General features: G+C 40.3%; 1 protein-coding gene across 2 annotated transcripts; it reads left to right on the forward strand.

The window, feature by feature from the left end:
* Window positions 1-129: 129 nt before the first annotated feature.
* dhx38 (DEAH (Asp-Glu-Ala-His) box polypeptide 38) lies at window positions 130-17,691 on the forward strand. Of its 2 annotated transcripts, none has more exons than XM_067496537.1 (27): window positions 130-421; window positions 1,208-1,536; window positions 1,918-2,111; window positions 2,347-2,508; window positions 2,599-2,761; window positions 3,291-3,409; window positions 3,503-3,579; window positions 3,675-3,830; window positions 3,964-4,125; window positions 4,233-4,340; window positions 5,040-5,161; window positions 5,307-5,444; window positions 5,816-6,002; window positions 6,828-7,013; window positions 7,178-7,318; window positions 7,600-7,710; window positions 8,041-8,157; window positions 8,252-8,359; window positions 8,447-8,559; window positions 9,927-10,135; window positions 12,009-12,163; window positions 12,915-13,070; window positions 13,217-13,351; window positions 13,781-13,906; window positions 13,995-14,090; window positions 14,499-14,620; window positions 16,492-17,691. In XM_067496537.1, the coding sequence occupies exons 2-27, from the start codon at window positions 1,211-1,213 to the stop codon at window positions 16,571-16,573; spliced, it is 3,771 nt and encodes a 1,256-aa protein (XP_067352638.1). In that variant the 5' UTR covers window positions 130-421; window positions 1,208-1,210; the 3' UTR covers window positions 16,574-17,691. The 2 variants fall into 2 exon arrangements, with proteins under 2 accessions (XP_067352638.1, XP_067352637.1); XM_067496536.1 differs by having other exon boundaries at window positions 131-421; window positions 1,915-2,111.
* The last annotated feature ends 6,356 nt before the right edge of the window (window positions 17,692-24,047 follow it).

The raw sequence follows: 24,047 nt of genomic DNA on the forward strand, positions 1-24,047 counted from the left end.
TTTGATATATTTATGATTTATAAACGTGTCTATTAATGTTTGTGTTGTACTACTTTACTTTTTGTGAGGTTAGAAAACACTCCTTCCCTTTGTTAACGCTAGCATTTGAATAAAGTTTTAAATAATTTTTTTCCTCCCCTAGAATTGTGGGATTGCAATGGCTGCTTACTTGTCTGTAAACATACGCACTGTTTTTACGAAATCATCATTTCAAGTATTTTTCAATGACGACTAAAGGCCTGTTTTTTCCTCTGGACGTGTTAGTTTAGAGTAATCGGTGCTATACCTTTCATTTCATGAGATACGCTCTGCATTTTACATAAAAGAGAAAACGCGGCAGTTTGTCGTAGTTTGCTGTCGGCCTCGCCAGAACAGACCCAGGTAGCTAACGGGCTAGTTAGCCTTAGCTTCTCTCACGGTGGTACGTAATGGTTTCATTTAATTTATTATAACTGTTATTGAACAGGAGAAAATATGATTATTTTACTTACATTATTTTCAAGTGATATTTGACTGCCCTGCCATTGTTAGGATTCACAATACGCTTCCTTCCTTGCTAACTAATTAAAAACAAGCTTGGACAGTCACAATTTTTTTAATGACATACGAAAGGTTAAGATCAACTACTACTACTCTTTGTATAAAGATTTTAATATTAATAAGATTATTGGTGTACATGTCATCGACTTAATTATTTAATACGTATTTTTTATGAAGATAGATAGAGAAATGCCCCTAATTTACAGGCCACTTTATGCGGTGTTGTGAAATTACTGAACATTTTTTTAACCTAATAATGTTTGAGTGGTTAGAAAAGAAAACACTGTCTTGTCCTGCAAGGTTCTTTTCATTAAGGAGAAACATTGTTATATATAGTTCCATATTTTTGGTTGTCTTACAAGACCCATCATTTCAAGAGGCCACCTTTGAGAATTTGGTATGGACATTTATTGCCGTTTAAGTCATGTAAAGATACTGATAAATATATTGATATATCACTATAATTTCTAAGTGTCTCCTCATCATATGTAAGGTTCTAAGGACAGAGGATGTGGTATGTGGCAGTCTAATGTATCTTTTATTACCTTATTCCTGGCTACCTTAAAAGCTAAAAGATAGGGCTACATTTTACAGGGAGTTTTCAGATGTAATAATTTAGTAGCACACTACACATTGTCATCTTTGGCACGTCTTTATTCCCACACAGAAAATGGATGATGATGAATCCATGCATAGACTTGAAGGGACGGATCCATCTGCCCAGGTTGGTGGACTGATTGTAAAGAAGAAGAGTGCTGCTGCAGAGCCCCATGTTTTTCGGGCCCCTACTCCACGCACATCTTTGCTGGGCTTGGATCTGCTGGCAGCCCAAAAACGGAAAGAGCGTGAGAGTAAAGAACTGGAAGAAGCAAATGGTGACGAAAGAAATAGAAAGAAGTCAAAGGTTTCCTCCTATAAGGACTGGGAGGAAGGTAAAAGTGACTCTGGGTCTGATGAAGAAGATGAAGATAATAATAGAGATGCTAAGAAAGAAAGGTAATAGTAATATTTCATACAGAATGATATTTTATTAAACATTGTTAATAGTTTAATCATTGTTTAAAAAGTCACAGGCTGCACGTTTTTGCATTTTAAATAAACAAGTCCTTTTGGCTTATCCGGTGAGTTCTTTGACATGTGGTTGGGAAAAGAGGGGTGTGAACTCCCGACCCTATGGTCGGTAGGCCGCCACTCTACCAACTGAGCCACTGCCGCCCCCTTATATTAAATAAGACACATTTTAATCTTTATATATTCTCAGTATGTTAATTCTGTCTTTCCTTTTCCCCCCCCATTGGTTATTTTACTTACTGTAGTAGTATACAAATATGTAGAGTATTACTTATGTGTAGTATTTTATTTTTGTTTCTTCAGCAGAAAGTATCGTGTGACTGGCTCTGAGACTCCCTCAAATCCCGGAGGTGTCAGCGAAGAGTTCAGACGCAAGCACCAGCAGAGAGAGAGAGACAGGCGTGAGCATGGTGTCTATGCCTCCTCCAAAGAGGACAGGAAAAGACCAGAGGACAGAGAGAAAACTAGAGATAAGGGCAGAGACCGAAGGAGTGAAAGAGGTGATTTTACGGATTGTTCAGTCATAATGGATAAATTTAGTTTTGAATGTGAACAGAAAAATATGCAGATGGTTTATTATTTTACTTTAAATGTATTTATTTTTTAGTGTGAAAAATGATCAGGTTTTTGAAAAGATGTGTGGCAGATCATTCAAAAATAAAACCAATGTTAGGTCCACCTCTATTTAGCCTTGAGATTGAGATTTGAGATAAAAATTTTCATTGTCTTTATCAGATGAGCGAGAGAGCAACCACAGTCGTGGAAGCAGCAGCAGCCGGTCGGAGCGTTGGGAGCGCAGTGACAGGAGTGAGCGCTCACAGAGGGATGGTTGTTCTGATCGCATCAGCAGGGGGAGTAAGCGAGATGAACCCTTAACACCACAGCATCGGCCCAGAGGTAGTTTTTTCTCTCGTCCAGTATTGGTTTTGCACAGCCGTGTAAGCATCAAAGCAAATTTTGGTTAATTAAGCAAAATTTATTTGACAGATGGTTTTACACCCTCGCGGTCTAACTGGGACGAGGACGACAGTGGTTATTCCAGTTCACGGCATTCCCAGTGGGAGTCTCCAAGCCCTGCCCTGTCTCACAGAGAGTCAGATCGCTCCGAGCGAAGCCAGCGCTCTGGCCGAGAGAGTGAAAGGAGGGACAGGTATACATCCTTCATTCGGTTTATCCCATATTTGTATTTTATGTATTTTAAATTTGTTAAATAAATACATAACTTTTTTCATCCTTATTTTGTATATTTCATTTTCCTTAACTACATGTAACTGTTTGCATTTTTTGTTTGTATTTCTATTATACTGTCTGTTTTAACTGCCTCTTTCTAGTCATTCCATGCCTTCTCATTGTAATCCTATTTTGAATAAAGTAAAGAAAGTCTCTGTTTTAAAAATTAATCTCTTTTCTACTTCTTATTAACTAACTTAAAGAATAAAAACTGCCTAGATGAGACTGTTATTGTAAAGATATGGCCCAAATATTTACCCTGATTTCTGTTGCAATGCTGATGAGTATTGGTCATTCGTTATTTAAATTTCACAACCTTGCTGTTTTATATTTGATATAATTATCTTTTTCAGAGTGATAAATACATCATTAAATATATCATTGCAATATATCTATTGTTACTTAGACATAGAGGCTTTTATATATTTTTATTACATTTTCCTTCTTAGGTCTGTCAGAGGCCGCTATTCTGATGACACACCTTTGCCTACTCCGTCCTATAAGTACAACGAGTGGGCCAATGACAGAAAACATCTGGGTTCTACTCCTCGTTTATCACAAGGAAAAGGTATTGTTATTCAAAGCAAGGCATTTTGTGCTAAACTGCAACATTTAAACACTGCATGTCTGCTAAACCTTTTTTTATGTTCTGTGTCTTTAGGTAGGAAGGAAGATGGTGAGGGAGGAATTATGTTTGATAATGAGGATGAGAAAGGTCAATGGGAGGAAGACCAGAAGGTGAGTGATTCAGTTATCCCTCATTTATGTGTTGTGAAAAAATGTTTTTTATGATGACATTTTTTTACATCTCTTATTTACTCATTATTTTGCAGCAAGCTGACAGAGATTGGTACATGATGGATGAAGGCTATGATGAGTTTCATAACCCTTTCACGTCTACCTCTGAGGAATACATAAAGAAGAGAGAGCAGATCCTCCAGAAGCAGACTCAGAAAAGAATATCTGCTCAGAAGCGACAGATCAACGAGGTGCAACCACACGCTTTAAATCTGCTTATTTTCAATTGTACATCTTCAAGCATGGATAAAAACTGTATGTGTGTGTAATTGTATTATTCTTGCATTTGTCTGGGCTGATAACGAGCTGTGGTTCTTCTGTCAGGACAATGAACGATGGGAGACCAACCGTATGCTGACCAGTGGTGTGGTGCAGAGGCTGGAGGTGGATGAAGACTTTGAGGAGGACAATGCTGCTAAGGTTCACCTGTTGGTTCACAACCTGGTCCCTCCATTTCTAGATGGAAGAATAGTCTTTACTAAACAGGTGACTAAGAAATATTTGATAATGTTTAGTGCCTTAGGCATCATAAGTTTGTCACATCTATATAGTTGAGAAATTTTTTCATTCACGTGTCCGTTTTCCTGTGGCAGCCAGAGCCTGTTGTCCCTGTTAAAGATCCAACCTCTGACATGGCCATCATCTCTCGAAAGGGCAGCCAGCTTGTCCGTAAACATCGAGAACAAAAAGAACGCAAGAAGGTAGGCTGGATCTAGAACCAATATTAGCTGGTATATTTACAGCCAAAAAGTACATTTTGTTTCTCACCAGACCGCTATGAAATCAGTCCGATTTGGCCTTGTAATTATCTTCATGACGAGAGTTAGATCTGTGTCTGGTAACTAAATTATAAAATCTGACCTGAGCTTTTTCATATTGCATGTTAAAATGAAGTAATGCAGCTTGTCAGTTATTTTGTCTGGGCGTTTTTTTTGTGTGTGTGAGAGTTCTGTAAGCAATGCAATTTCTGTGTACATTTGTTTAAAGAATGTCCTGACCTTTTATAAGAGTTTATTTCACTGATTTTGTTAATTGCTAAGTAGTAAACCATTTTTATACCCATCATTATGCAGGAATAGTAAAGCAAGCAGATAGGATCTTCACACTCTGATACTGCAGAAGGTTAATGGCATTTGTTAGTGGGCATCTGTCCAGTTAAAATGTCACTGCTGTCTGACTTCATCTCTTCACCTTACCTGGTCGGCTGATGGCATTTTCACCACAGATGACAATCAGCAAAAAGAAACAACTTGACAAGCGTGACATAGATGCTCCGTCATCTCTACTGTGTGTTGAATGTGCAGGAATCTGCAATCTGTGCGTGCAGTAAAGGGGTGAGGCTTTATTATTGATCAGAAAATCATATAAAGTACATAAAATTGTGCTATATGTTTTTTCAGGCTCAACACAAACACTGGGAACTGGCAGGCACCAAGTTGGGAGATATTATGGGGATCAAGAAGAAGGAGGACGAAGACCTCTCTGGAGGCAAAGTAGGCGAGGATGGCAAAGTAGACTACAGGTGATCAGACTGTCTGCTCATAGTTTGGATCCTACTGTCATTTGACATTTTCTTTTTAATAATCCACAGACTTAACTCTGAACTGTAGAGCCAGTTTGTCTGACCTGCTATATTAAAGTTTGCTTTTTCTTTCTCTGCGTTTCAGAGCAGAGCAGAAATTTGCAGAACACATGAAAGATAAGAGTGAAGCCAGCAGTGACTTTGCCAAGAAGAAGACCATTCTGGAGCAGAGACAGTACCTGCCGATCTTTGCTGTCAGACAACAACTTCTTAACATCATAAGGTATTATTCTTTTAGCAATTACCATTTATGCTGTGAGATGTTCTGTCACCTTGGGCTGCTGTTTCCACATCTGGCACAATCAGAGTTTTGTAGTCCGCTTTAAGTAATATGTGAGGGTGCAGTGCTAATTTGAAAGCATTTAGACACAATATAACCCGAGAAAGATGCACATTAGATTGAAACAGCGTATTTGAACAAATTTGTAACTCAGATAGCATTCAAGTGTTACATTTTCCCTGATTTGTTTGTTTATAATAACCTTGCATTAATGTGATGTAATTACTTTTCTTTTTTAATTCTCCCTAAATCAATTCTATCCCTAATGTTTTACAGCACATCAAATCTTTGTTTACTTGTCCCTTTGTTTACAGGGACAATAGCATAGTGATTGTTGTTGGAGAGACGGGCAGTGGGAAGACCACCCAGTTGACTCAGTACCTGCATGAGGATGGTTACACCAGCTACGGCATGGTGGGTTGTACTCAGCCCCGAAGAGTGGCAGCCATGAGTGTTGCCAAGAGAGTCAGCGAGGAGATTGGCACCAACCTTGGAGAGGAGGTGAGACAGATGGCTGGAGCTTGAGCAAATCAACTGCAACTGGGAATACTCAGCTCTGCTGCTGCTAACCAGCAGTGAGCTTTTGTGTGCTGCTTTTTCTCTGGTTATGAAAACATGGTGGCCATCTAAAATAAATGAATTAGCTATGAATGGAAAGTTAATGAAATGAAAGAAATATCTGAGCATGGAGAAATCTGTTTAGGGCTCTTTTATAGTAATTTTAATGTTAAAGCCTGAGAAAAGTTTTTAATTTTAATAGAACCAGCTTAATAACAGCTTCACAATTGTGTCAAACTAGAAGAAATTCCTGATTATATAAAAGGGAACCATATTATAGTGTCAGCATTTCACTATAGGATTTAGAAGGTGTGTGTCTCGCCTTTTGATTTTGGAAGAAAAAACAATTCCCCTAACATTTTTAAACTGAACTTGTTTGTATGCTGTCTGATTGTTCATGTAGTTGCCCTATGAGTTGTGAGAAGAGGTATTTATAAATACTATCTTCCTGTATCTATGCTGAGATATTGATTGGAACATCTTGTACAGTTAGGACTTATTATTTCATTTCCAGCGTGAGGGGCTTCGTCTTACAAACTGATCAAGTTTAAGCAGTGTGACACTGCCATCTTGTGGTCAGAAAATACAATGTTTTTTGCTGCCGTGGGGTAATTGTAGGGACTTAACCGAGGAGCAATGGTAAAAAGAATACTTCAACTGCTTAAACAGGTTGTTAAAAAATGCACGATTATTGCAAACAGACAAAAGTTCTTTTGAAGTTCATATGTATTATTTTTAGTAGATTACAACTTATAATGTTGCCTGCAGGTGGGCTACGCAATTCGTTTTGAGGACTGCACATCTGAAAAAACACTGATAAAGTACATGACAGATGGTATCCTGCTGAGGGAGTCGTTGAGAGAGTCAGACCTGGACCACTACAGTGCAGTAATTATGGACGAGGCTCATGAACGCTCCCTGAATACTGATGTGCTATTTGGCCTGCTGCGTGAGGTCAGTAAACAACTGCCAAACACCAAATGAGGATAGGTTTCCTTTTTTGTTATTTCCAAAACAGACAGATGTTTGTCTACTGTTAGACTATAATGATAAATTCATTTGATGGTGCTGTTTATTTTCTTTGCAACCACTTAAAATTCACATCTGTCTCCTACCAGGTTGTATCTCGACGCACTGATTTGAAACTCATAGTTACCTCTGCCACTATGGACTCGGACAAGTTTGCAGCATTTTTTGGCAATGTACCGATTTTTCATATTCCAGGAAGAACATTTCCAGTTGACATCTTGTTTAGCAAGGTAAGTCTATGTATGTTAGCATAATACTGTGGCAGTATTGGAGTCTTTTGCATACATTTTTCACATAATTATAATTATACTTCAAGTATTACCTGAATAATCTTTCTTGTTCTGTTATACTAGGATAGTGAATAGATTTCAAAATATTGTCATGAATTGCAAAATCTTTGACCTTTAAAATGAAGTCTATGCCCTAAAGGCAACAAGTAGGGAATGGCTTGATGTATGTAACAGTAAAGTGTTTCCTCTTTCACTGATTTATTGTGATGTTTGCTATGTAGACCCCCCAGGAGGACTATGTCGAAGCAGCAGTGAAGCAGGCCTTGCAAATCCACCTGAGTGGGATGGTGGGAGACATTCTCATCTTTATGCCTGGGCAGGAGGATATTGAGGTGAGTGAATTCGTTGCTTATCGGTTGCATTTATCTCTGAAATTGTCGTGTGGACTTGTGGCATAAAAGACTAAATTAATTCATAGATACAACCTGTGATTTGACTTTGATAAAAAAGGTAATAAGATGCTGTAAGGAACGGACTTTGTCTTTTACAACTTAACTGTTGGTTAACTGACCAATAGGGCAATTTCCAAAGAATTTGATAAATGGTAAATCTACTAATCTTAAATGCAAAGCATCCAGTTACAAAAAGTTTATTTATTTGACAGGGAGGAAGACAAATTGTCAATTTTTCTAGCAAATTAAAGTGTTTCCTTGTGCTTGCAGGTCACTTCAGATCAGATCGTGGAGCGGCTGGAAGACTTGGAGAATGCTCCCCCTCTGGCTGTACTGCCCATTTACTCCCAGCTGCCATCTGACCTCCAGGCCAAGATCTTCCAAAAGGTTCTTATCAATCATTGCTTAAAATATTGCAATTTGTGACCTTATTGAATGGATTTCCCAGATTTCACTTGCATCTCTCTCTATTCCCTGCTAGGCTCCAGATGGTGTGAGGAAATGCATTGTTGCCACAAACATTGCTGAGACTTCCCTTACAGTGGATGGAATCATGTTTGTTGTGGATTCAGGATACTGCAAACTTAAGGTAATTAGTTGTATATTTATTTGTATATTTATATTTAAGCAGACTAAAATCCGAACTGTTTATCCACCTCATTTTTTTTTTAAACAGGTTTTCAATCCTCGCATTGGAATGGATGCTCTGCAGGTTTATCCAATCAGCCAGGCCAATGCCAACCAGCGTGCTGGCAGAGCTGGACGTACAGGACCGGGGCAGTGTTATAGGTAACCCAGTCTTTGTTTGCCATTAGCTTCTACTTGCAGGAGGAATTAGTGCCTAGTTCTATAAGGCTGCTCCAAAGCTTGGATTTTAGCAGGCAAAGATTTTTACTTTCTAATTCCTTCCCCACCATTAAATCTATTTTAGTTCACATTCAGAAAAAAACTCTTGAATAGGATTATTTATTTCAGTTATAGCCCTATTTAAAAAGTACCATCATTTTAACAAAACTGTTAGTGTTTTTTGTTTTTTTTCCTTGTGTCATTTAAGATTAGTGCTGTTCTTTCCTCTGGGCTTTGAATGTGTGACATAGCCACACTTCCAAGGCAGCTGGAGGGGAGAGAGAGGGGTCCAGAACTGTAATCTCCAGAGGATTTCATGCAGTTTATCTCTATTTATGGCAGAGCAATGTGCCTCAAAAGACCCTGTCAGAGGTTTCACTTGACCTCTATCTCTTTTGTCACATTTACTTAAGTAGAGAATGAGTTACGTATACACAAAGTGGAAAATTTTGCTTTCCTAAGGAGCTACGATGCTTCTAAAAGACCAAATATTTCAGGTTACATTTTGGCCACTCGCGCTTCCACAAGCTCGCCAAAATCTGTGCAGAATCAGTTTTGGAGAAGCTTTACACAGAGTATAGTCAAGGTATGTGTGTGTGTGCGGGTGCGCGCATATTAGCGGTTGCACACATGGTGGTTTGCTCCACTTGCACGGAGAATTCCCCAATCAGAAACCCTTTTAACTGTGACTGCAGGCACTTGCACACAAGCTCAAAACCTCCATATACATTAAAATCATTCTGTAATTATACAGTAAGCACCTAACTCTGACAGCTGTAATTGTTCCTTTAAGCCACGTCCTTTACTTTAGCTTAGGTTCTGGATGTTTCCCTGAATTTGTTTAGCAGCTGATCCACATCTGGTGTTTACTGCTTAGTTAGAATCCCACCGATATATCTACACATTTTAGATAATATTCAAGATTCAACAACTTTATTGATCACATAGGTAAACTGAGTTGCCTTGTTACAGCTGCTCTCTGTGAAAGTAGAAAGAAAGGAAAAAAACTTCCACCAAAGCAGCAGAGCCATAGGCCACTTTAACATTTGAATACATCAGGTCCAGTGTCTTCTCCCTCTGGTGTGACAATCCACATACTGTGTGAAGGGGGGGAGGGTCTTTGAAAGAGTTGCATGATTAAAGTCCCCAGAGATCACCAGTGACATTGTTGATTTTCAACAATGTCACATAATAAAATGACCCAAAGAAGCATATTCTCTGATCATGTCCATAAAGTGTCACTAATTTTAAAAAACATTCTCCGTGGCTTAAGTTTAACACTCCTTTTGTCTGCCCTCCTCTCTGGCCAGGCTCTACACTCAAAGTGCTTATAAGAATGAAATGCTGACTACAACCATACCGGAGATCCAGCGCACCAACCTGGCCAATGTAGTCTTGCTTTTGAAGTCTCTGGGTGTTCAGGATTTGCTCCTCTTCCACTTCATGGATCCTCCACCTGAGGACAACATGCTCAACTCCATGTACCAGCTCTGGATTTTAGGAGCTCTGGATAACACAGGTAGGTGCTGAACAGGGGTTCAAATAACCAGTGGCATCATTTGTTTATGATACATGTTTACATCTACAGAGTGTTGATCTATTCGTGACTGTGTGTAATGTGTAAAATTATTGGGGCACATCAGCAAACAGGTGCATTATATTGGAATTTAAAGAGAGCAGTAACTGAGATGAGTAGAGCTAAAACTATAGATGATAGCAGGAATAATGAAGGAGAGAAAAAAACTGCATTATGTATAAATCATTGAAAAAATATTTGTTGATATTACTACAGTGTGAATTTTCAGATTGATTTCCATATGCAGAATATTGCAGCATACTGCAATTTTATAGTTTTTACAATTTTCATTTAAAAAATTACAAGCAATCCCTAAATTGTTACTATATAACGCCACATTGGACTTGGACAGAGGACTGGGCCGTGGCTCTGCAGGAATTCCATGCCAGGCCAAAGAGGTTGTTCAGAAATGGACAATTTGAGATTTGACTACATTCCACAGTCTTGGTCAGAAATAGAAGAAGAGAGACAAGGAAGGGTTTCACGGGAACCCTGCTTAAGCAGTTGTTTAACCCAGTCCTATGATGTGGGAAGGTGGCTGTTGTGGGTGATGTATGTGTGTAATGGCTGGCCTTGGCATGGGTGCAGCTGCTTGTAGGAGAGTGGAGGGGAGGGCGACCAAAGGCAAGTGGTAGGATGGTTTGAGGGGAGGAGCATGGATGTCTCGTTCTCAGTCTGAGTGAAGAACCAGGTGTGTGATGAGCTGTTTGATGGAGGTAGCAGATTGTCTCCATCTGGTGGAGACAACTAGGAGCTGATGGCTGCCACTTTGCAAAGTCCTCTGCAGCGAGAGGAGGAGGAGGAAGAGGAAGGTGGAGGACAGCTTCCTGTTGTTTGTGGTATCACTGACCTTGTTTAGGTAGTATGCAGATTTAGCCTCAGTGACTTAGTGTGAAAATGTCCTAAGAAGACGTGCACACATTTTTTTAGCAGACAGTGCTTCTTTCTGTAAAACCATCTTTCTTTCACTCACTATTTAGTGTATTTTTTAACTACGTCAATAATTAAACATCAGATACACGATTTCTGTGTAGTTTTACATCACCTGTAGTAGCATTGCATACTTGGCCTGAACCAGGCTTATATACAGTGTGACAAAACAACATAAATCATCCCGCTCCTCATATGAAGATGTGACGGAGATTATTGTCTATTTGAGGATTGTGTTTCCCCCTCAGCGCTGCTTTGAGCTGCTATATAGTGATGCTGACACCACAAACACAGGCAGGAGACCAGCTTCTGTGAAAGATGCTGCAGTGATGATGCAAACACGTCTGGAGGAGGTAGTTGTGAGGTTTAGCCCATGAAGTAATTGCCTAGTAACTGATGCCGTTTGATTTGACTGGTCAGGTCTCATTTCGGTCTCATCCTTAGCCAGATTCCTGGGGATTTAGGGATTTGAGGATAAGGTGGGACTTTTGATGATTCCCTGTATGGTGTGTTAACAGCAGATTATCTCTGATTAAGGCTTACCTGCCCCAAACTGGCTGCTCTGCGCCGCTGCTTTTCCTCCTCATAAGCTTCTTAGACTCTGTCGCCTAATGATTTAAATCAGACCTGGCAAATTTTTGCTCTCATGCTTCTCCTGTTTTTTTTTTTTTTTCTAACTACGAGTATTCTCAGCTGTCAGCAGTTCATCCTTCTCTCTCATGGTGATAGACAAATAAGTGTTACATTATGTTGCCGTCTCTCTCATGCCAGAAGGGTTTTCTGGCATGAGGAAGAAAAGAAGCTTATCACTTGTGTAGTGCTTGTCCCTTCTGCATTTTTTACATCTCTTGGCCTTTTGTGGTTGTGCTTCCTTTTGTACTTTTAGGTGCCCTGACACCAACAGGCCGTCTGATGGTGGAGTTTCCCCTCGACCCTGCCCTCTCCAAGATGCTGATTGTGTCCTGTGACATGGGCTGCAGTTCTGACATCCTCATCATTGTTTCCATGTTGTCTGTGCCAGCCATCTTCTACAGACCTAAGGTATGTTTCATGCGAGACAATGGCATTTAAGGCTTCCAACTGTATTATTATATTTCTAAATAATCTCTTTAAATTAGTGTATTTTGTTACGTTAAAGTTGCTATAATGTATATTTTAGGATTCGTAGTGAATCACACAGCTGCCTATATATTGAAAACGGTCGTTCATAGCGGCGACGCCAGAGAGTCATCAGCCAATCCTGCAGCTCCTCAGCTGTGTGGAGCCTTATAGCATTTTTCAACTCACTGCTTACATTTTCCAGCCGTCAAATGATTGTTGCTTAGTCTTATCACTCTCATAATTTTTGGTCATAGCAGCACTTCAGCACTGAGCACTACCTGCTCAGCAGCTGTCAGACACACCTAAGGGCTAGTAGGTGAACAAAGTGACGTGTTCAGCAGCTGTTTTCACAAAGTCAGTTGAGACCAAAACCAAAGCTCAAACAAGGTGGAATAATGGAGTCACAACTCCTATTAAGTGATAAAAAGATCACAAATTGTTTTCTCTACTTGACGAAAAAATTTTTCATTAGAATTCTGCAATTTCCACAAGACAGATTTATTAATGTAGTACATTTCATATCAAGAGCCAGTCCAAAGTGCTTCATCAGCAAAAAAGTGCAAAAACAAAGCACACATTTATTTTGTTTAATCTCTTCATTGACAGAGACAAAAAGCAATACAGATTTAAATAATGATACACTAATGTCATTACATGAATGTTTGGAAAACTTGACCTTTGCTTCTTTTAGGGCCGCGAGGAGGAGAGCGACCAGGTGAGGGAGAAATTTTCCGTCCCAGAAAGTGACCACCTCACCTACCTTAACGTGTACATGCAGTGGAAGAACAACAATTACTCCAGCATCTGGTGTAACGACCACTTCATTCACACCAAGGCCATGCGCAAGGTCAGAATTGAATTGTTTCGCCTGTTCTCCTCATCAGACCTCTGGCCCTGGATAAAAACCTGTCATTTAGTTTTCCCGCATTATTTTGTGGAAGTCACTGGTTTAATTCTTTCATCCTACATTCACTACATACTGTTTTTGTACAGGTGCGTGAGGTGCGTTCTCAGTTAAAGGACATCATGGTGCAGCAGAGGATGAACCTGGTTTCCTCCGGTTCAGACTGGGATGTCATCAGAAAGTGCATATGTGCTGCTTACTTCCACCAGGCTGCCAAGCTCAAGGTACTTTGTGCACTCGGGGTTTTCCTTAGTTAATATGTTATGCCTCGTGGCAACTGGTTGTGGCAGATTTATAGCAGCGTAATTACAGAGTGGTGAAATATCCCTTCTGGCCTCACATTAATACAGTACTAAAATCTGAAAGGGAATTTAAAATCATGACTATATAATCAAGGTTCTCAGTTTGACTTATGAGTAGCCAGGCTAACCCAAGCAATTGCAGCAGTGTTGGATATTCTTCAAATTTATTTTCCTGCTGTCTCAGCCAGGTGGAGAAGCAAATTAGCCAAAATGACCTGCTTTACTCTGCCCTTAAAGTGCACCCATCGCAACACCCAGCTTACTGCTGGAGCACGCGGGGTCTCTTTTTCCTCAACTAGAAATTCCAAGTCACACAGTGAGTTTGTTATTAATTCATGTTTTTGCTCCCAGGGCATTGGGGAATATGTTAACGTAAGGACAGGCATGCCATGCCACCTCCACCCTACCAGCTCCCTGTTTGGTATGGGCTATACTCCTGACTACATCATCTACCACGAGCTTGTCATGACCACCAAGGTAAAAAGTCTGTCGACTGCTGAACTTTACCAGCATCATAACAATGCGTGACATCTGCATTGTTGTTAACTTTGGATTTGTGTTGCAGGAGTACATGCAGTGTGTAACTGCAGTCGATGGTGAGTGGCTGGCAGAACTCGGGCCCATGTTCTACAGCATCAAACACGCTGGAAAAAGCAGACAGGTAAGACAAGCCGAGGCTGGTACTTGCTCGCTGCATACTATGTCTACATTTTTACATCTATTGATATTATAGCAGTAATTTTGGACCAACAAGTTGCTTTTTTCCTTCTGGTTTTACTGTGTAACTGTAACTGTCGAAGACACAATTGTCCAGTAAATCTCCAGAGAAATCATTAGTCTGACAATAATCGCCTTGCAACACCTCTGGCAGTCCTCACTGGGTGTCCTTACCTTTTTATGGTTTTATATTGTGGCAACTGTTGTGCAGATTTGAGATGAACCCAGTCTTAGTAGTCAACAACATTATTGCCTTTGGTATATTAGTCAACACAGCAGATGAAAGTATTCAACTACAGACCAAAACTTGACACTTTGTATGTCTTCCTCATCTCTTCGGATTCCTCCTCAGGAAAACCGCCAGCGAGCCAAGGAGGAGATCAACAACATGGAGGGCGAGATGGCTCTGGCTGAGCAGCAGCTGCGAGCACGCCGAGAGGAGCAGGAGAAGAAGAGTAACACCGGCATCTCTAAGTAAGTCAGCGACCAGCTCTCTTCTCTTTGGTTCCTCTTCACACACTGGCCTCATCTCACAATGGTTCCCCATGGCCTTCATTTTCCAGAGTCAAGACAGAAACATTTAATTTACCTACCTCGCTGACAATCCATATCTTCACCCCCCTCCCTCCTCCTCTTCCTCCTGCTCTCTCTACCCCACCTCTCTCACTCTTCATGATGAGCTTTTCTCACCTCTGGTCCCTCCAGACGAGACAAAAAGAAATAATATTGACTCCTGGCTGACCCCCATTACTGCAGCAATTTAAATTGTGCCATAGCAGAGCGGAGAAAGGAGGGGAACGTTCATTTTCAAATTAGACCAAAAAATTAATTTCACACCCATCTGTGAGCCTTTCAGACAGAACTAGGGTTATAAAGACAGATTTAAACTTTTATAGTTAATTAATCAGCTGGTTTATCTGTCGTAAGTTTGGGTGACCACGTCTGTGACAGATCTGTTGAAAATAATCACACTCGAGGTATAGGATTAAGATTTTGATTTAAGCAGAGGAAGTTGTTGAAGGCTCTCCTGGGTTCTTGCCTGCTTTTGTCCTCCGGCAGGCCTCACAACCATCTCCTCCGAGTTCAGTGTGACGAGGATTAAACATTTCATTGACTACGCCTTCATGTGCCGGCTGCTTATCACCTGTCTCCCTGCTCACCAGCACAGATCAGTGGTGTGAATTAGTAAATGGCTCAGTCATCTGTTTTGTGTATAAATGTAGAGTAATGTGAGTGTTTTGTAGAAATGCATCAGTGGGGGGTTCTTTTGTTCCATAGGAAGCTTTTAAAGGGCAGCGCCACAAGGTTTAGCTTCTTGGGGCTGGGTATCTATTAGAGTACTGATGGAACGCCTCACTCAGTTGGGACAGTTTGAGTGTCACTTGTTAAAAACATTTTGTGAACAAAAAAATATGTTTGGTCAGTTTTCATTAATACAGAAACATTCCCACTCAGCACATGTGTACATATTTTCAGTTGCAGACTTTAAAGGCATGGAAGCGCATTTTCCTGACAGCTTTGGGCCTCTAAAAAACTTTACACTGTCAAATGAGTTAGCAGGCAGCTAAGACATGACTGTGCTCTGTAATTCACCACAGTTTGCCTCTATCATTGTTAGACTGTTAATGTGTGATAATGCATATCAACTGCAACATGCAGAATAAATAAATGAAGACCTGATGGATCACACAACCAGACGGAAACCCGTTCTATCATGTTTTAATTTCTAAGTGTAACATGATTCACACAATTTTGGAAATTAAAGATACATACATTGCAACAAGCAGCAAACACATACTTTGTAGTAAATTGTCTAAAACATCCAAAATTGTCTATAAACACCCTGTAGAGACCAACTCTTCATTTGTTTGCATCGTTCTTAAAACCATTGAGAGCTTGCGTACGGAGGGAACCGCAACACTTTCTCCTGAAGTGAACAAGGAGACAGAGAGAGAGGGGGACACAGTGACAGAAAGGGGTTATGGCCTGATGGTTGTAATTGCTGCAGGTCTGTGTGTTTGTGTTTGAGAAAGCGGGAGAGATGAGGAAAGTGTGGGCAGTGTCAGGGTGTCACACTGCTGTAATTAAAGATGATAGATTGTGCTGTCACAGACGTCAGGCTCCATGTCCCAGCACTGTTCACCGAGTCTGCCTTTTCACTCTCCCCTAGTCCTGCTGCTTTCAGTTTCACATTGAGCTGCTCAAGCTAGTCTGCCTCCGGCCCCTTTTAAACCACAGCTGCTTACCTAATGTAACACATGCATTTGACTAAAACAGAGCAACATAGAATGAGTCTGAATGTTGTGAATAAAACCTGTTTTGCATCTGACTTTTCTGTGACTCAGGTCAGTGAAAATCTGCACACCAGGACGAAAAGAAGAGGCCCCCATGACACCCAGACGCACCCCTGCACGTTTTGGACTTTAAAACATGCCAACCTCATCAACTCCTTTAGACTCGTCATCCAGCCATGGACCACAGTAGCACTGGGAAACACAGTGCAACTTTGCACTACCATTTGCAGTTCCCATAGAGACCACTAGAGTGAGAACTTGTATAAGGCACAAGACTCAAAGAGGGGTCCATCAAAATGCCTCTGTCCACCTTCACTAGATAACAGCTGTTTCCATGAATCATTTTAAGGAAGACTAGAAGATGGCTGTGTAGTTTTGTTTTTGTATATTCAATATTTAAATGTGATCTCTGATTTTATTAGAGACAGATTTAATTTTCTGCATTTTTTTCACCCAGTGTATCACAGAGAAGCTGAAATAGTGATGTGATTTCAGTTTTACTTATCTTTGTGTCCTAATACTAGTTCTCCTACTGTTGTAACTTAAGCTGCGTACGTGAAGTGCTCCTCTACAGACCGAAGCACCATTCAGACTGTACTTGTAGTATGAGTGTCTTCAGACTCTGGAGGTGTATTGTAATACACACAAACACACACCAAACACATTAGGCAATTTTTCTAGTTTTGTTTACATTGCTCCAACAGTCTAATGCAGTGTATAACACAGCTTTGCTTCATACAAAACTCTACCACAGTAGATTAAACATATTAACTGTATTTTCATGGTCCTTGTGTTCAAAATAGCACAGTTTCTTTTGTGGATTTCCTCTAAACAAATCTTTGCAAGTGTTTTCTTTTAAATGGATAAATAATGTGCTTTTGTTGATGTCACTCTTCTGCCCTCTCACCTGATCAGAATATCATGCAGCTTCAGAGAGGCTGGTCTATCTGTAACAAAGCAGTCAAGTGAAGGCCGTGTTTGGATGGTTCTGTTTTGTGTTTTCTCAGAGTGCAGACAGCAGGGGGACAGCTAATGGATGTCTTTTTGTTCTCTTAATATCTTTTGTAAATGAAAAAATAAATGTTAGCTTTTTTTTAATCTGAGGTGACTTCATTTGAAATTGTTGTCACTAATGTGTTTTTCTCCTGCACTGCAAGTGTCTGAAATAATTATGTCATTTAGATGCACATTTTTAAGTCAGTTCTTCAGTGGTGTGAATGATAGCTCAATAAATGAAAGTGATGCAAATGAGTTTAGGCTATAAATTCTCTATATGTGCTGTGGGTTTCTTTAGTGAATACTTGCACTTATTAATGTATGAAGCCAAAACAGTGACGCGTCGCTCATTTGGAAGCTGGGCACAAAGTATGTCTACAATTCAATCATATTCTGTATCGGGTGTTAACAAAGTAACAACACTTAAGGGGCGAAACAAATCATTTTCATTATCGATTAATCTGCAGATTAATTCCATAATAGTTTGAAACAAGTAACAAACTACGAGGATTTTTTAGAGCCCAATAGAATGTTAGCATATTAGGGCTACATCTAATGATAAATGCCCAATGTGGTAAAGATAAAGAACTGCAAATCCTCATAACACAAGTTAAAAACACAAATGGACATTTTTGCTTAAACGATGACTTAAAGACTGATTCATTTTCTATTGATGCACTAATTGTTTGTTCTCTTATTCAAAAGTCAGAAAACACAGTTTGCTAAAGGAAGCAAATCCTCAAGATGGCTAAAACCACATTAGACATTTTGTTTGGACACTCAATGATTAACAAATTATAATAAAACATTTTGTAAATATTTTTGTTCATTACGTTGTGCTCTTTTTGTGCTAGCAACAACAAACATCCAAACTTTATCATATCACAAAGAAAAGCAACAAAACATCACATTTCATTTCATTTCACTTCTCAAATTAAAAACAATTTTTTAAAAAGTTCTCTTTGGTTCTATAAATTGAGATAGGTAATTCATTGCTTGGTTGGGAGACTGCTTCACATTTTCTCACATCTTTTCTTGTGACTAACTTGGGGTCAGTGAGGTCACGGGCCGTGGTAAAACAAGACCCATTAACATAAATATGAAACAACACAAACGCAGCAACGTCCCATGAGCTCAGACGGTCATAATGAAATTCCCAAAATGGTTGTTTTCATCGTTAGCTCTACTACTAGAGCTGAGGCGAGTGAGGCTGATCAGAGGGAAACAAAAAGCCTGGGCCTGTCCCTCGCTCACGCAGACACTCACACCCACAGATGTCACACATCTACATGAGTGATCCCACAGCTTTGAAACCCCTCAGCTGTAAAGCAGTTGATATGCTTTAGATGAAGAGCCAGGCAACATGTGGGTGGATCTTACGTCTGGTATTATTGAAGCTTTATGTAAATCTTCAGGTCACATATCTGTTGAACAAAAGCCTGGATGGTGTTTCAGTGTCTTCATCGCGGTTACGCTACATGTCTTGATGCCTATCAGCTGAAACTACTCTTACTGGCTGGCATCAATTTAGAAGGGAAGGCAGAAAGAAGCTGCCCTGCTCGTGATTTCTTCAAATGTAGTGTGCAAATGACTAGCAGTTATTTTCTCTTAGCCGAATCCTTCTGCTACACTCACTTTCTTGTTGGTCAGTTAGGCTGCCTCACTGTAACCCTTATGCAAATAAGTGTGATTATGAGCGTTCCCTCGACCCCCTCAATTCTCTAAGTCATGTTGATTGAGTGTGGCAGGCAGAGGAGGGGATGGATATAATGGACTCCACCAACTTTAATGAGACAAATCTCAGCTATGGGCTGACATTTTGAAATGGTCCTTGTGAATGACAGTGTCAGCAGTCACCTTTACCAAAGCTTTCCAGGCAAGGTCCCTGTAATGATGGAGGGAATTAAAATGGCCTCCACGGCAGTGGAGATACGAGCCACAGGATTAGGGGGCAAAGCCACGCCTCTTAAATCGTCTCGTCTGCCATAGCCCAAATAAAGACGCTGCCTTTTCATAAGAGTGCAGCTCCCCTCTGCCAGCTATGTATCGTCACCCTGAGATTTGATAGAGGGATTAGAGTGAATGTTAGTTGTTGACCACTGTGAGATTTGTTGTGGTGAGCTGTCCTTCACATTAACTGCCCCCCCCCATCCTTTTGCTCGCATTCTGCCCCCTTGTTGTGCGTCTGGTGGCAGACAGGGACGAGCTCTGCTGTCATTACAAACTTAATAAGAGCAGAAGTGAGATTGATGAGAAAAAAACAGAGGCATCAACTGCTCTTTTAATTAACTCTTGTTCCATAATGGCGGCAGGACAGAGGCACTGAGCAAAGAATGAGACATTTTCTTTCTCTTTCCACCCTGTTCTGTTTTGTTGCCTCGCTCAGCCCCGATAATGAACAGCCTTCTGGGACCCAATTACATCCAAGGCTGCATTAGGAGCACAGCAGGCCCAGTGGAAACTTCAGCTGAGTTTCCCCTCATCTCCCCCCCTCCGCTCCCTGTTACCCTGCTGGAGATGGCCTTCACTTGATTGAATTTTGAATGTTACACCCCTCCCTCCTCCTCTCTCTCTCTCTCTCTCTCTCTCTCTCTCACACACACACACACACACACACTCTTGTGTATTCACGTACCTTCACCAGTTCACAACCCACATGTGGTTTATGATGGAAACAGGAGGATGTGTGTATGCTTGTTGTTAACCGTCCTTCACTCGATAACTACTTGCACTGATAGAGTGGCACCGTACACACTGTGTAACAGTTGGCGGGAATGGGGGCACTAAAGCCTGTTGTGTCCCTGTAACATAAAGTACATTTTGGAGAGGATTTGCAGACCATTTGAAATCAAGGAACTGAGGTGATATAAAAGTGAGTAAACACTGATGGGATCAAATTTAAATATCTATTCATGTCAAGTGCAGTGGCATAATTTTTTCATGATTTTGGCTTCAATGTCTATTTAAAAAAATCAACAGCAGACAAAATATTTAAGGCTAGAAGACTATTTTAATATCACATTCTTAAAGGGAAAAAAGGTGGTTAATATTGGAAAGTATACACCTTACGTAGCAGATGTCGTTTAAAACATGACCTATCCTGTAAAATGTTACCATCTTTGTTCCTCTGCAGGCCGTGATTGCCTGCAGAACATTTTACAACAATACATTTAACAGTTGCTCAAACATTTAGAAAAAGGTCAACTTTATGGTGCAGCACAAGAAAAGTCACTGAAGTCAGGGTTCATCTTCTGGGGAAGATGGATTACTTCATAGTAATCCATTCATAATATTTTACTTTGTACCCAAGCTGTGAACAGAGCAACACTGCTAAAAAAATTATCTACACTTCAGGGACATGAGGCATTTTAGGAAAGAATTTTAATATTGCTCAGTTTTTGAGTATGTACAGGACATGATGGTGGGGTGTCCTAAAGATAGGGACTGCATCAAATGCTACCCCATAGGATTAATAACAATTATCGGTGTTCTTTAGTTTCCTCGGACACCTTAAGTGTTGCATATTGACTGCTATGCTGAAAGAATGTTGCCTAGTGATTTGGCCAAGGAAGAATCCAATGTTTTCCTCTTCCTGTAAGGCTGGAATTACTCCTTACATGCCGGTGAAGGACTGAATAACTTACCTACTACCATCCAGCAACTGGACACCTGCCTCATCACTTCGGCACGTGCTCACAGTGTGTCCTCTCCGATGCTTTCTGAAAGTGAGTCGGGCTGAACCTAACGTGTGCTGCAAAAAAGACAAAAACAAAGGACAACAGGTGCAACGTTTGTGGAAGCAGGAGAGTCACTGAAACAACTCCTCCATGCAGCTTTGGGCTTTTTTTACATCAGGCAGTAATAAATGTGTTGTCAGTTGCTTCATACATAATTTGCATAAACTTTGCTTTTGATCTTTATTTGGTCAAACTGGACATTAATGCACAAAATAAGAGTCACCACTTTATTTCTGATAGCAAATGTAAGACTCTTGATGCATCTAGTAATGTTTTCACTGGTGCATTGTCTTATCCCTAACCAACACTTTGTGTATACTGTACTACCATGCTTGGTCTATCTCCCTGTGGACTGGATGGTTACTAACAGCTCATCCACTATTGCTTAGGGGTCTTATTTTGTTCTAGAAGAAAGACTTTATACTGTCAAACTCAGACATCCCATGTGATTGAAGGCCGATGGGCATGGAACTCTCAGAGCTGCCCTCAAAGCAGCAACAATGCCTCCTTTCAAGCAGCCAACTTGTGGTGGGTGGAGCGGAAGAACAAAGGCAGACTTGTTAGGGTTTAGATGCCTTTATTATTCTTTTATATGGCTGCAATTTCTTGTCTCTCTGCCCCTGTTCATTAAGATTTTGGCTACATTGGCTTGTGGGGTCTGTGGCCCTAGGAGTATTAACTGTGTGACTCAAAACACACACACTTTTGTAGAAATCAATGTACAGTACTAATCAGTTAAAACAGATTAATATTCCTTTTTAGGCGATTATGTCTTTAGTCTATACGAAATAAAAAGTAATTACATTGATATGTTTGGTGATTTGATTCAGGACATTGACAAAACAGTAATAACGGTGTTCAAATTATTATTGCAGCTGTATAATAATATATAATGTTACATTTTGTTTAATGGTTAGCTTGTGTAACAGCCGTGTCCAGGGATCTATAGTGATATATAAAAACCTTATATTAACAGAAACAAAAAAGCAGCACAATAAAAAAAGGCTGCAAACATAAAATGCATAACAGAAGACACTTTACCAAGACTCTAAACTCCTTGATGGAAACACAGTAAAGTTTGATGGGACCTGCCCAACCAAATCTGATTACTGTAGGTGCCTGTACAAGGAGAAGGCTCCTCCTTGCTGCGCCATCAGAAACCGTCCGAGCTCGTCAAGAATCATGGCAGCTGGGAACTCACAGGCTGGGAGAGTTTGTGACTCCTCTCCTCTTTTGTAGACGGCTTGACTAATCAGGCCTCCTCGGGTAGTCAAGCTCTGCAAAAGCACAAGAGACTTCATTCCAACAAATGGATGATCAAAGAGCATTAAGGCCAGTAGAAAGATGGGATGTTGCAAAGATTTCATCTTTATTTGGGGATTTTGTTGCAGAACAACTAGACAATGCCTAAGGTTGAATTTTGTTTGAATTTTTAATATTTTTGCCAGTATATCAGACTTGAAATCTTTTGGTGCCAAATGAAGTGAAATTGTACTTTTCTTACTTGTAAACATTTCATCCAATGTTGTATTTCTGGAGGAACTTTCCAAAGTTGAGACAAAATAACCCTAATGATGCGAACAAGTGTCTAAAGAAACTACTGAGTTGCATTATTGGAAACATCCCCACCCCTTAATCCCTTTGGCTCAATAATATGGTCTAAAATTGACAAAAAGTTTGATTTGGAAATTGGTGAGGAGTGGGAAATAACAAAAAAGACCCGTCCACTGGATGTATTTCAGTCAGAATCAAAATACTAAACCGCAATGACTCTCAAATGCATTTGGTTACACATTTTCTCAAAACACCCAATTGGGATTGTCACTATCATAAACCTCATTTTGAAGGGACCCGCCAGTGCACTGAGCAGGTCTCCAGCAGCTGCTGTGTCACTGAAGCCCGGTCGATATACAGCAGCTTGGAGGGAGTAAACATGGACTGTCAGCTGGTGGAATCACACAAGCTAAAATCCGACTGTAACAATGCTGCCTAAATCCCCAATCAAAAATTGCTTGTTACGCTTCTTTCTGTGTCAAAACACTTCCTTATTACATGATAGAAAAGAAGATTGATGGCTTCTTTATTTGTAAAACAGGTCTCTAACCAGATGTAAATTCTACCAGAATGCAAATTTTCTCTGCTTATTATGGCCACGCTCCTAGTGTCCCAATCACTCTTAAGCTTCTTGTTGACCGCGTCTGCCAGCTTTGTGTACACAATTGGCTTCTCAGTTATTCCAACTGCATTGTTAATGTCTGCCCTTTTGTGCTGCTCGATTCCACTGGAATACACAGAACAACACGTGCAAAATTATTTTCCAACAAAGATAATTAGCCGAAGTAACAATCCCGAGTAGGAATAATAATGTGCCTTGGTAACAATATAACTTCTAAGCATGGGAAAAGGAGGAATTTGAATGCCAAGGGAAACAAGCTTATCAAATAAAGCTTGAAAATGTGCAGTGAATGAAATGAGTCAATCATTTTAATGTGAGATGGAAGCCCTGAGGAGAATAAATAAGCAATCGTCACATCATGCAGGGAGAACAAATGAGCATGGTACACAATTAGGCAGGGTCACATTCTGCCAGAGCTGTGAGCGTGGGATGGGCTAATGAGCTGTGTGAGTGAGAGTGTGTATGTCTGTTTTTGTGAATGTAGATAGAAAAAGAAAGAGGAAGTAGAAGATGAAAAAGCTGATCCCTGGCCCTCAGAATTCTGATGAACAGACTCAGACAGCCAGACAGCAAGACACACAAGCAGCAAGTCAGGTGAGAGACAAAGATAAAAGTAAGAGGGGCTGCTGGAGAAGAGGTGGGCTATCAGTCGACTTGGCATCTGGGGCAAGTAGACATGCAGGCAGACAAAGCAATGG

This window comes from Channa argus, chromosome 2 (genome assembly GCF_033026475.1).
Source record: "Channa argus isolate prfri chromosome 2, Channa argus male v1.0, whole genome shotgun sequence".
Taxonomy (NCBI): Eukaryota; Metazoa; Chordata; class Actinopteri; order Anabantiformes; family Channidae; genus Channa; species Channa argus.